Below are 13790 nucleotides of genomic sequence, written 5' to 3'. Positions count from 1 at the left end.
AGAGAAAGACAGAGAGAGAGGAGAGAAAGGTAGAGGAGATGCAGACGAAGAGGAGGACGAAGGAGGGCAACAAACAAAGGAAAACAGAAAAGAGAAAAACGTGAGAAGAATGAAAAGCAACCAACTGAGCAACCAAGCAAGTAAAGATGAGAAAATCAGGAGCAATCCAAAAAACGGAAGCCAATAGCAAATAAGAAAGAATCAAAATATCATAAAAAGAAAAAGCAGCAGAATGCAACATGACTGAGCCATGGTCAGAAAGCATATGGCATTTCCCCCCCAACAGTAGCTGGAAGAAAGAGATGGCAGTAGAGCATGTTGCAGGGACAGGGGGGTATTGATATCGCCACTGACAGCAGGGACAAAGGAGGATGTTTAAGTCTGTGTGTGCATTTAAAGGGCAGACTTGAACATTTATAAGTGTGCATGGATAAAAAAGCATAAGGGCGTACAAACTGGGGGGTAGTGGTTGAAACTAAGGTGGGAAACACTAACACAAACCACACTGGGAAAGCCTGTTTACCTCTAGGAACCTACCGTATCAGGGTCTGGAATCTCTGGTATTTATTAAAGATGAAATCACTTGTTTGCTGACCCAACAATGATAACCTCCCTCATTTAAAAAAAAACAAAGCAGAGCAAATACCAATTTGCTCCGCTGCAAGGTTGTTTATTGACAGCTGGAGTGTGCTGTGAGGTTTTTTTTCCTAAAGTGTTTGTGTAGCTAGGAGCAAATGTTACGCCAGCCTTTAATTCCTTCTGGTCTCCAGAGTAGCGTGTGAAAGAGAAAGAGTGTGTGTGTGTGTGCGTGTGTGTGTATGAATATAGCTGGGTGTGGGTGTTTGTTTAAGCCTCACCTGATCCTGACGTCCGTCGCTCCCTCTCCTTGTGCGCCTGCATCTGATGTTGCTCCATCATCCTGTAAATTGCAAGGATGTCACAGCTCTTTCAGCCATAAGTCATTTTTAATTTGTGCTTTGACTGTCTCTCTGTTTAACACACTATCACTATGATTAACAGACCAGAACATGTCTGTTATGGCTGCACTGTCCTTAAATAAAGGATTATAAGGATCATAGTGCCACAGAGTTAGAAGTAGCAGCAGCATGATGCTTTGTTTTGTATTTCTTAATAAAATGTCTCGCTCCACATGCTCAGAATTTTAATATTATATGTATTAATGTTTGTTTTGCTGTGCAAAGACAGGTGTGCTCTTGTGCACGGAGGTTGAAATCATACCTCCTCTGTGCCTCGCTTTCCTCTGAGGAGGGCCCATTTTGGCGCTGGACGACTGGACCTGAATGACACAAGATGGGAAAAAAAAAAAAATATATATATATGCAAGTTCTTCAGTACTGTTTTGACATAAGCCAAGATGCCCTAACATCAGCCAGGACTCATCTCTCCAAACTGCACCTGTTCTAGTCGTATTCTTGCATTGACAAGCTGGTAGACTACAGAGTCCGAGAGGCTGACGTCTCGCAAGAGGAAGGCCGTGAAAACCTCGTCATCCTTCAGAATATCATCTATCTTCAGCCCGCGGCCTAGAAGAAAAACCAAGAGCAGAGATTGTGAAAGGTTAGACCACATTGACCTGCAAGGTGCTGGACTACACGGAGGAAATGATTCACAGCAGGAGAGATTGGCAAAGATTTGATGCTTCAGGGAAACTCCAGTGAGCAAGAGGATGTGCGTTAAGAATATTCCTACCAATACGTTAATTCTGATTTAAGTAATATGAAAAATAACCTTTTTTGAGTGACTTCAGGCCTGATCGTGAACAATCCTACGCATGTAAATGACCACAATAATGTGAATATTACCAGGAGTAAAGTGAAAAGGGAGTATATACTCCACTATACTGGATAAATCTTTCCATAACTGACACATGTTTTCGTAATAACAACAATGAAAATTTAGTTTTTAGCCACCAGTTGGAAATACAACATCGATTATCTGTAATGATTGTGAAACATTATTGCCAATGTAAACAAACTAATTCAGCAAAATGGTAAATAAAAATGAAACCTTGAACGACAGATGATCAAAAATGAAAGAGAGAGTGAGGAGCTGCTGTGATGAACACAAAACACTACCAGAATGTGGATGTGCCTAACACAACAAGACAAAGGGGAATTATTGTTGTGAAAGAGCATTGTGTAACTAATCTTTCTTGACAGGTTAAGATAAGAGGTTATAATAAACTCTTTTAAGGAAAATTGCATCCACTTTTGCTTTTACATCTTGACCAGAAAGCTACAATCAACTGACTTGTGTCAAGAGTATTTTTCTCTTCTGATTACAGAGTTGGGGAAAAAAGGCTTTTACTAACCGATTTACTCTCAAGAGAAGTGCTACTGTCTGAACCATTTCTCACATTTGCCCTTTACCTGACAGCAAAGATGGGTTGTTGCGTAACGTGTCCATGAAGTTTGAGAAGGACGACACATCATGCCAAAGACGGCCAAGCTGCTGGACCTCCATCTCATTGAGCAGAAGCTCCTGGGCATCGACATAGAACCGTGCCAATCTAGAACAATTAAAAATCACACTGCATTAGTCCAATTTAACTACATTATATATAATATCAAATGAAATGTAGATGAGTACATTACAGTGAACAATTGGAGAAATTAGAAGGTTTCTGCCACAGTGGAGGTTTACATGGTTTGATTAGGCTTACACTGAGTTGTTATAGTTGGAGACAACGCCTGGAGACTCTCCTCTTGTTGGATATCTGAAGCAGGGGTTGTTGGCATTGCAGAAGATGCCCTGGATCCAGGGCAGAATCCCCGTTGAAGGCATTGCCTTGTTGGGGAAATGACCTGAAGAACCAGACAACACATTTCAGGGCATGTCAAGGGCTTTTGAAGTGATTTGCCAAAGAGTTAACGTGTTAATCTCTCAATGAAAATAACTCTAGGAGGCACTGTCACATTATTTCACAGCTCATTAATAAATAAGTTTTTTTCTTACATTCATGTTGTCGGTATAGTGGATTGGCCTTCCTCAGCCACACCAGACCAACAAACAACAGCACTGGCCAGCAGATCTCAACCAGGAAGCGGACCTGGACAGAAAAAATAAATGTATACAGAAGTAATCTTGTTGTAATCCAGTACAACAGCCCTGGAACAAATCATATTCAGCTTCTGTTGGGACTTTATCAGCGAGGCGTTGGAAGCTGTAATTTGTGGCGTTATTGTATTGAATTGCGTTATGTTTAATACTTTTTAAAAAAGTTTTGTCCAACCTCATTCACATTGATGACAATACCTTCTGTCGCCTGCGGAGAGTCCAATTCTTCCACAGTAACAGGCGGATTTGGGAGCCTGTCTTCATTGCTCCGCAGCTTTACCCCCGGAAGGGGTCATCAGACTGTGACAAACCTGCAGATACACAACTCCATCAGTGATGATACTCACAAACACATTGGATTATTGAGCCTAGAAGGAAAGGCAAAAAGACCCAGGACTACAGTTCCTTGATCTGTAGACCACTTGTCTCGGATCAAATTTGATTTACTCCACAAGGTTAATCGTTGTTAATTTTGGTTTAATTTCACAATCGCCAAAAAGACTTGTGCTTTTATGAGAAATGTAATAGTACTTCTGCATATCTACTACAACTAATCAATCCATTGATCTATAAAAACTCCTCATCAGGGAAGACCTGCAGACATTTATGGTCCACACTGATTTTGCTTTGACTTTGATCTGACACTGACTCAAACTAATGGCCTTAGCATTAACTTAGAAGGTGGTTTTGACTAAAACCGTGGACAGACCGTCCTTCAAACCACTTCTTGAAAAGCATACGCCCTGCTGAAGTGCTCCTGAGCAAAACACCACCAGCTTTAAGCTATATTGAGTTGGCAAAAAGAGGAAATCTCTACGGGAAAATACAAGTTGATAACATTACAAAAATGATTAAAATGCTCATATGTGTATGCACGTGAGACAGTGCATCTGATTGATGTATGCAATTTGTACCTGCTCTATCATGCAGACAAATCCACACAAATCACATTTACAGGTTATTTGGAGTCAACCTCAAAGAATGTCGAACATGAAGAGTAATTTGTTCAGAGGGGGATGTCCAGTAGATTACCACAGACTGGCAGACTGAGCATGCAGGGACACAAACACTTTGTCGAGAAAAACAAGAGAATGAAGACTGTGAGACTAAAACAGGAGAGTAAAGGCTGTCAATTATCGTCTGACTTCTCAGAAATCACCTTATTACCAAAACGGTAATTACACATGACAGGACTTCCTCGCACAAGACTGACATAAACGAGAAGTAATTTTGTGGCAAACATGTCTCATCATTGAAGAAGTGCTGCATGCTGAAGTAACTGATACAAAAAGCCATAAAGGTATAAAAAAAATTAAAAGCACTCACTTGGATCTGTTTTTACACCATTACATTATGTAAAAAGCTAAAACAGCAATTAGCAACCATATACCTGTCAGCTCTTATAGCATTTCTATTTTTGTCAACAATGGGACAAAACAGTTCATTTTGATCCTTACCTCTTATGGAATGATATAAAAGTCGTACGACATCTAGAGAAACAGCTTCAGAATGTAATGGAAAATATTAACCAAGGTAGAAGAGCTCGGTACGACTCCTAGCTGTCCACTCTCTCTCCTCTGCCTGCAGGTCAGCAGCACTCCTAATCTGATCTGCTCTAATCTCCCAGCTCAACATGGGCAGGCAGAAAAAAAGACAACAGTCATCCATTTTGAGGCAGAATTAGGGGGATCTGTGCTGGAGAGGACAGGGGGGGGGATACAGGTTTAAGAAAGGCTGTCCTGTAGTAAAGGAGAGCTCAAATGTTTGCCAAAAAGTGTCCACAAAAAAGATTTACCTGCACAGTTACTGCTGCTCTTTCCATTTAACGCCTACAAAATAAATCAGAGGTTTGACTCGGTTACACAGGAGCTTACCAGACTCAGACATAAGACATTTGTTGTTGTTAGCTGCCGCTTCTGTGTCGCACTCATCTGAAATGACTCACTCCTCTGAGTAGCTGTATAAGGTGGAGCAGGTGACATGGGTAATTAGGTTGGGAGAATGCAAAGACAATAGCCCATTTAAGCCACTTCTACCTGTTGTGAACCATGTGTACAGCAGGAATAGCTTACCCTAAAACTGAGGTGAATTTAAGGCTTAACCCCATATGACATCCTGCTGGCTCAGGTAGTCACACAACTCCAATGTCTCCGTTTTGTCAAAGACAAATTATAGCAAGGACAGACTGGATTCATGGTTGAAACACACAACAGAATAAGCAGTAAAAATAAAACACATCAAGTCAAATGTAAAGCGTTTTAAAAAATAATCATGGTTCTTTGAGGCACTGAACAAACATTAGAACAGAGCTGAAATGATTAGTTGATTAGTCAATGGGAATAAAATTATTGGTAACCATTTTAATGATCCAATGTTTGAGTCGTAACTGAGCAAAAACTCTGTTTCCAGGTTCTTGGATTGTGATAATTGTCTGCGATTCTCTGCTTTCTATTATTGCACATTTGTTGAGGTTTTGAGCGATTGGTCAGAGAAAAGGTCTCCTTAGGCTCTAGGAAATGTGATGGATTCTGCCATTTTATAGACTAAAATATTTACAGATACAGAAAATCATTTTTAGAATAATCTGTAGTTGCATCCCTAGATCTGATATCATTCCACTGGCTCTTTCTCCAATTTGTCCAATGAAGCAAAATACAGCCAAAAACCTGATTGCATACAAATACACAGTAGGATGCAATTTAAAAAAGGGATAGGGATATGTCGGGTAGCATAACACAAATAAAGTAAATAAACATCTACAGGGCTTCATAAAAACCTTTAAAAAGTTTCAAATACAACCCTTGTTCTCTGAGGCACTGAAGAGATCTGAGAAAATAAACTCAATTGGAACAGGAGTAACAGTTTCAACTACATTTTTAATTTGCAGCAAGTACTGTTGCATGTCGTTTTTCTTCTGTATAGTCACAATAATGCAATGAGACAAAATTACTGTGACAAACATGCAGTATGTATGAATGGATATAAAAAACGTAAACAGATACATAAGGTTTACATACTGAGAAGGATGTACCAATCACAGGCTACAATGGACAAATTTAAAAGGTAAGAATGTTGAACTCCATGTTAAAAATACTTTCATCTGTTTCTTGTGGAATAAAATACAAAATTAATCTAATTTTAACATTAACAGCAACATTAGAATTTGAACCTGCATTAAGTGCATAGTGTGATTACAATAAAATAGAATTTTGTAACAAATCAAACATGAACTCAACTGTTCATTTCAAACAAGGAAAATGATAGGCTTACAATTCTTTACAGACAGGTATCAATCTGTGGTTGGCAAATTTTCTTTCACATAAAAATTCATGTATTTGTTATTTAAAAAACAAAACTAAACATTCAATGATGGCATCACACTTGTAATAATTGCTTGTTTTGAATGCTTGGGTGACCAACCACTGTTGACACTTGGACTTGAACATGTAAAATACAATATATTAGTACTTATAACACTTTTATGGTTTATTTTCACAGGCCTATATTTTTTCCCACTCTCAGCTTGTATGATAAAAAATGTTTCCAAAGTATACACTATGGCACAGATACATTAATATTTACAGATATAATATGGTTTTTTTGGCATCAGACAAAATGGGCCTCTCTGTGCTCAAGCTCCTGCATCCGCCGAGGTCGCAGTCTTTGGTAGACGGGTTTAGTCTCACTGGGGCTGAGGTCTTCAGGGCTGCTTGGGGGTGGGGACTGTGGGGGAGAAAGGGTAGCTGAGGTTGAGACCCCGGGGTCAATGGCGCTGTCAGTGGAGTCCTGTGTCTGGAGCCGTGTCTGTGGGGGGCTTGTAAGGGCAGGGGACGGTGTGACTACCTCGGCAGGGTTGGTGGGGGCGAGCGATGAGGTGGTGGTGGTGGTGACCGTTGTAACAGTAGTAGTCCAGTTCGGAAGCGTTCTGGCTCTGCTGTTAATGGAAGCAGGGGGCTTGTAGAAAGTTCCAGGAGGAGGCTGCAGAGTTCTCGGTGCCCTGAGCGTTAGCGGAAGTTTTGGTGAGCTGCTAGACTCACCGACTGAATTATTGGTGTCATTTTCCCTTTTAGAAGTCCAGACAGGCTTGGCTGACACTGTGTAGGGGTTGTTGGAGAATACAGTGCTCACACTACTTGTGGTAGGGACCACAGAGGCAGTGGTTACTGCTGGGCTGACCGCGGCAGGCACAGTTGCCTTTACAGGTTGTACCCCAGAGCTGGCAGATGGCAGGTTGGCCACAATCATAGCAGTCCTGGGTGTAACATCATAGTGCTTGTACTTCCTGTCCCACGTTCTCCTCTGCATCGTCTGTGTGTCAATGAAAGGAGTGATGTAGTAGGTGCTAACCCTGGATGAGCCACTTTGTCGAGCCTTTTCTGTCTCTGGAATCTCCTGTATAGTTTCAGAGACGGGGTCCCGTTCAACGTTAGCAGCAGTGTTACGGTTGTTCCTCTCGCTGATGTGGGCGGGGGTGGGCAGGCGTTCCAGCGGCATGCTGATAGGCCGAGACACATGTCTGGTGCGCTGGGTGCGTAGCTGGACCTTTGGTGCCACAGCGGCGGTGGTGGTGGTGGTGGAAGGGATGGTGGTGCTGGGACGGCCAAACACCAGTGTTGACCTTTGGACTTCTCCTCCACTAGATGTCTGGATCCCGTTGAGTCTGTCCAGAGCTGATTCCTCTGTTCTGTCTGTTCCTGGCTGGACCTCCTGAACCTCATTCAGGATGTGTGAGGACGGGATTATTGATGAGTATCTTTTGTACACTTTGGCACTCTGGAGGAAAAAGAAAACAATTAGATTAGATTAGAATAAATAGTCAATGAAGAAGAATGTAATTGTACATTATAACAACAACATAACTTTTGTAATCATAATTTAATAATTTGTCATAATTTAATATGATTTTGTATGTATTATACATATGCAGTAATCCAGTAATAAAAAGAAAACAGACTTCTGTGTCTAAAATTGGTGGAGCTCCCCTTTAAGAACGGAGGATTAAATGGTGAATTAAGACAAGAATTGATTATGTCCTCTTCAGATCCTTTTATAATTGTATTGCTAATCACACAAAATGGCATCCACACTAACACAAAAGGGGCAGGCGAGAACAGTGAGAACATCCCTTAGTTGCAACTTAAGAGTGCTCTTCCAAGATGGTTACCCTCACTGCAAGCCCAGTACGGCTCAGTCACACCCTTCAATCCCTCCTCACCTCTTTGATGTCCATCAGGGAAGTGGAGTGTCTGCTGAGCCGCTGCACCTTCTCTTGGGGGGTGAGTCTGGGGGACGCCTGGTCAGTTGTGGTGATGTCTGAGCCAGGCATAAGCGATGCATCAAAGACAGTTTGGAAGTGTCGCACCAGCAGCTCCACCATCAGGGCCTGGTAGGGGTAGTCCACAAGGGAGGACAGGGACACCTCAGCGTCCGTCTGTCGTGGCTTGACCAGTGTGGGTCCAAAGATAATTCCCAGGTTACTCGCAGTCATCTTGTTCTCCTCTGCCTGCTCAGTCACTCTGTGGTATTAAAGATTAATCATGAGTTTAATTTATAAAAGGCATATTTCAGGTATTGTTCTGATCTGGATTGTAAGGAACAGTACATTGATACAGAATTAGAGATAGACTGACATTCTGCAAATCAATACTGACCCCTTTAAAACATTTTAATATTGGCCAGTCAGTGTTTCCCCTGGAAAGGTTTCACTGAAACTTCAGTGGCAAAAGTCTAAAAAATGAAACCTGCCTCAAGAAGCTGCTAACAATCCAAAGCACATGTAATGATCTAAAAGTCTATTCCTGTGAATTCAATTAATTATGCCACATACTGCTAGGCTAAAAAAAATCATGAAATTTAAATATAAAAAGGACACGAGCACAGAATATTCATTACAAAAATTGGTTCTGGTGTCAGATTTGAAACAAACTGAACCAGACTATTAATAGAGCATGAGTTCTATGTACTTTGTGCTACTTCCTCTGTGCAACAGGGAAGTCTCTGTTTCCCTTTGTATCTTATGAGGAAGTCTGTGTATCAGTGTATTTGTGCAGAGAGCGACAGACAGGCGTCTTTACAATGGGTGTTTGTTTACAGCCCTTACCTGTTAAGGTGTGCTAGAAGGAAGCGCAGAGTCCTGTAGTTGGCTGTAGGAAGCTGGTGGAGAAAGTCTCTGATCTTGTAAATGACTCTGTTGAGCTGGATGCTCGGCCCACCTCTCTCTTCTGTCTGGGTGCGCTGAGATTTATCAGCCTCCTCCACAATCACTCTCTGGCACTCTTTGGCCAAGCCGATAAATTCGTTGTAGTATCGATACAGAATCAATGGCTCTGGTAACTGGAGACAGAAGAAATGGAAAATGTGTTAAACTACCAGTGCATGTATAATGAATTAAATGTTTATTTGAGTACAAATATATATATATATGTCCCACATGTAAGCATTAAGCATAATCTTTGACCAACTGCTTTGCTAAAATTGACTTTAATCAAGAATTTACCCTGTGCTACTTTACCCTGTGCAATACTTCATAGAACACTGTCTAAAAACGTATACTTTAACTTAAATTACCTACTCATTTTGAATTGTGATTTATTTTATCTTTATCGCAAGAATGCAAGACCCACCTGTCTCAAGTAGAGTTTGAGGACATTGCTGATGTCGTGAGGTGAGAGGTCAGACAGCTCGACCAAGTCCTTTCCATTTTCAAACGCCTGACAGAGCTTCTCAACACGTGATTTGGCACCATTCACACGATAAATTCCCTTTGAGGAACAAACAGTTACATGGATTGGTACATTTTTACAGTAACACATAATCATGACATAACCCAAACTATGGTATTTCATGTAAGGTAATGAAATATGTCCAATGTGTATGGCTCGAAAAAGCAATCAAAGAGGTAAAGTGATAAAAAGACAAACAAATCCACTGTATGCAAATGTACCTTGATGTTGAGGGCTCGACTCTCAATCTCAGACGTGCACTTCTTGATGATAAAAGGGATACCATCTGGGCTGTTCTTTGCTGCTTGGGCAAAGTCGATACCAAACAGGTGTAGTCTGCCTTGCAGCTTTTTATGGCCACACTGAATAGCAAGCGTCTCTAGACACTTTTTATGGCAGGCCAGAGAGCACTGGCAAAGAAACGAAGACAGAGACAGTTAAATAAAGAAATAAGTAGCTGATAGATTATTACTAATATTAAACAACTGCTAATTAAACAACGGATTTAGTATAATTTTTGTCTCTTCTGGTTTTAGGGCGAGTCAGCAGCCAAATGGCAAAACATAGTACACAGTACAAACTATGTCTTTTACATTTACAACTACTCACTGTGGCTGAAAAAGTTTGCCCTGCTAATCTTAACTGAACATAAACACACAGCACTGTTATCATTTCTAAAGCTAATGAAAGAGTATATGTACCGTACCTCCTCACACTCAGCTCCGTGGAAAACCACCAGACTATCACACTCTCTGCACTTAGACGGAGCTCGTAGTTTTCTCAGCTTATGGGTTTGAGCAGCTTTGGACATCTGAGCATTTCGGAAGGGACCTGGAGAACTGGCTGTCTCTGTCACCATCTCTGCCAGACCTGAAAATCAGAGCAGCCGATGAGGGAGCTTACTAACACAGGTGACTTCATGCCGAGTAAACATCAAAAACTGAACCTCTATGTGGCCAATTAGAAAAGTGACAAGTCTTTGGCACGTCACTACATTAACGGTAACTTGGAGTAGTTTTCCTTTCCTGGCTGTTAACACATTTCAGAGCCCTGTTGGGAAAATGTGTGAAAAAGTGTGAAAAAACTCTCAACAGAAAGATTAAATTAAGATATAATAATTGGGATAAAATAAACAAAATGGTCATATGATGAAATAACAGAATCTCTCAAGGCATATAAATTTAGTTAAATGGTCAAATTCTGCAACAAAAAAAAAATACAGAAAGCTGTTACTCAAATAGTCAATGCATACATTTAGATCCTGATCATGCAGTTTAGCAGACAATTACTGTCAATTCACAAGATCTTTTTTAAAAAAAGAACAGAAATAGAAGAGCTGCTCTGCTGCTTCAATTCACAATGAGAAAATAAACATGTACACTGACCGGGACAGTTCAGCATTGATACAGGAAGTGTAACCTGAGGCCATACGGCTAAACTAACATGAATTCCATCTGTTCAGCTCCATCGAGTGTAAAAACATTTGATGTAAGCAAAATCCAGCAAAGAGTCAGGCCCACACAAAAAAAAAAAAAGCACTATTTATGAATTGTGCAGTAGTCTCTCACTATTCCTCCCTCCCTTCCTTAACTTCACATAAATGGACACACTGGCTGTGTTATTGCAGACACAAGCCCAAAATTGGTATACACACGTTGGCATGCATCTGCCTGCGGAGAGCGGGCACATAAAACACAGTCATAAAGACAAAACATACACACACACACGCCTTACCATTGTCTGAGGGCGATGGTGGCTCTCTCTCATCCAGGTCATCAGCAGAAGACATGGTTCCAGTTGAGGGAGTTCTGGGCAGCCGTCGTTTGAAGTCACCTGCACGTATATATAAAGGTCATGAATTTGTACATAACAATGTTCAGTGGCTAATTATAAATATACAGCTTAACCCTAGACTGGCCCTAGGATAATACCGCAGCGCAATTCTGAGAACAGATAAGCTATGGCGCTCCACTGTGTACATTTAGTCTTGAATATTTAGTAGCTTTGCACACAGTGGCAAGTAGTTTCAAATGCAGAGGGAAGTGCACTAAGAGATGAGTAGTGTGTGGGTCTGCTGTACAATGAGGAAGTTAAACTAAAAAGATTATAATAGAAAAAATTCATCATGAGTGCTTTAATCCTCTTTTAGCTTTGTTGTGATTTGTTGTGAAGCGATTTTCTTGTTTGTGTGTTTATCTTCTCTCCATCTTAATCATCTCACTTACAGTATGTTTTTATCTTTTTTTAGGATTTTTTTCCAATGATTTCTCAATCTCTTCTACACAAATGTTTCTTGTTTACTCCTTGTTTACTAGTGTATACTATCATAATTTCCATGTGCAAATACTCTCAAGACCTTTTTATGAATTTTATAAAAAGGCTTAATATAAAACCCTTTTACCTGGACTGGCGGTGGGGGAGTCCATAGACCTCGACTCGCTGCTGCCTCCCGCACTCTCTGAGTCACTGCACATCCCGCCCTGGCTCCCTTGACTACTGGAGGCCCAGGGTCTCAGCGTGCCCTGACTTTTCAGCCCTTCAAGAAAACATACAGACCAACAGTCACACACACGCAAAGAATAACAACAAAGTGATCACACAGATATTCCAGACTTGTGACGAATAAGCAAGACACAACTCAAGCTGTTTTGACTTCAGTCCTGAAACCATTCCCATGACTCAGAACACAGCACAAGTCCCTGAAAGGCTCATGTACAGATACATAGATAGCATCAGCAATCTAACCTCCAGAAACAATTATTTTGGCTTTGGGGATCACCCAGTTTCTAAAATACTTTATATCCATAATTGACAATTATCCATGTCTGTAAAAGCGATCTATGACTGACAGACCTTTAAAACATGTCACAAGCTGCCTAAATGTTATTATCACTCATTTTGTAACTGAGTTTACATTAATGATTAAATGAACACCTTGTATGTCTGTGCTGCTGTTGGACCTCCTCTCGCTGATCTTTGCAGGCCGGTGTAGGGGACTGTCCCCTTCGTCTCCGCTCAGCACATCACAGGAGGTGATGGATGCCTGCGACAGGTTGCCGTGGGAGGAATGACTGCTGCCCACTGACCTTTTGTTGAACACAAACCTGGGGAAATGAAGCCAGCATTAAAAGGTTACAATGTGATGAATTAACCAGTAAGAAAGATTTCCTTTATCCCAAAGCTCAGTATATTACACAGTGTTGTTCTGTGGAGATTTGACAGAATTGTTGAACACCAGTGACTCAACCATTATTTCACCAGGCAATTTTGGCTTTCATTTTCTGGCATGTAATCTGTTTTGCTAACACCCACCACAGAGACTCCAAGCATTTTTAACTACTTGGAGCAGAGTATTATGAATAAGCAAGCATGACACATTTCAATTTGTATCTGACAACTGCTTTATTGAGAATATTTTAGTGCATTATACTACCTCTTCACTACACACACCTGTGGGATTTCTGCTGTATTTAGCTAGCCAATTCACTTCATTGGAAAAAAGCATGCCTTGTATTAGAGCATATGTTTCTGTCTATTACAGGCTAACCTAAGCTGCACTGGAGACCACTCAAGGTTTCTGTAAACCCATAGTTGTTAACAGATGTTGATAAAAGTCATGTAGTCAAAAGTACTGATTTGTTACTTGACTTGTTAAGTATTTTCAGAAATGCAAGCGCTAGGGTAAAACTAAAAGAGATAGGAACAGAAACTGAAATTAGCTCAACCAGCAGACCACTACGACATGTAATGTCACGTTAAACATGTCTATGGCTTCACAATAATGGAAGTACGAACACTAAGCACTAAATCATTTTTCTAAGTCACAAAAACAATTTTCAATCAATGTCAACACCAGAACAACATCATCAAACTTACCATTAACATAAGACTAAGAAAAGTTTGCTTATTTTCTTAGTGGTAGTGAGTGTGTGTGTGTGTGTGTGTGTGTGTGTGTGTGTGTGTGTTGTGTGTGGGGGGGGGGGGGGGGGG

At 40.8% G+C, this 13790-nt stretch overlaps 2 protein-coding genes across 5 annotated transcripts in view; both read right to left on the bottom strand.

The window, feature by feature from the left end:
• The window catches only part of LOC118335206 (retinal-specific phospholipid-transporting ATPase ABCA4-like), a 36687-nt gene extending 33345 nt beyond the window's left edge, over window positions 1-3342 (bottom strand). For both annotated transcript variants that reach the window (XM_035671437.1, XM_035671438.1), the window contains exons 1-5: window positions 3277-3342; window positions 2977-3070; window positions 2684-2825; window positions 2391-2530; window positions 1417-1544 (exon numbers count right to left, since the gene is read on the bottom strand). In XM_035671437.1, coding sequence (XP_035527330.1) covers window positions 1417-1544; window positions 2391-2530; window positions 2684-2825; window positions 2977-3070; window positions 3277-3342 — 570 coding nt within the window. The remainder of the gene's footprint in view (window positions 1-1416; window positions 1545-2390; window positions 2531-2683; window positions 2826-2976; window positions 3071-3276) is intronic.
• Window positions 3343-5941: 2599 nt separating this feature from the next.
• The window catches only part of LOC118334949 (rho GTPase-activating protein 29-like), a 31752-nt gene continuing 23903 nt past the window's right edge, over window positions 5942-13790 (bottom strand). For all 3 annotated transcript variants that reach the window (XM_035671054.1, XM_035671055.1, XM_035671056.1), the window contains 9 exons: window positions 12735-12904; window positions 12202-12336; window positions 11535-11633; window positions 10507-10670; window positions 10022-10210; window positions 9702-9839; window positions 9179-9411; window positions 8294-8594; window positions 5942-7851 (listed from right to left, as the gene is read on the bottom strand). In XM_035671054.1, the coding sequence (XP_035526947.1) occupies window positions 6685-7851; window positions 8294-8594; window positions 9179-9411; window positions 9702-9839; window positions 10022-10210; window positions 10507-10670; window positions 11535-11633; window positions 12202-12336; window positions 12735-12904 (2596 nt within the window). In that variant the 3' untranslated portion in view covers window positions 5942-6684. The remainder of the gene's footprint in view (window positions 7852-8293; window positions 8595-9178; window positions 9412-9701; window positions 9840-10021; window positions 10211-10506; window positions 10671-11534; window positions 11634-12201; window positions 12337-12734; window positions 12905-13790) is intronic.

This window comes from Morone saxatilis, unplaced genomic scaffold (genome assembly GCF_004916995.1).
Source record: "Morone saxatilis isolate NCDOM2014 unplaced genomic scaffold, NCSU_SB_2.0 Contig23, whole genome shotgun sequence".
Classification (NCBI taxonomy): Eukaryota; Metazoa; Chordata; class Actinopteri; family Moronidae; genus Morone; species Morone saxatilis.
The sequence above is the reverse complement of the archived record's forward strand: the minus strand, read 5'-3'. Positions and strand labels throughout refer to the sequence as shown.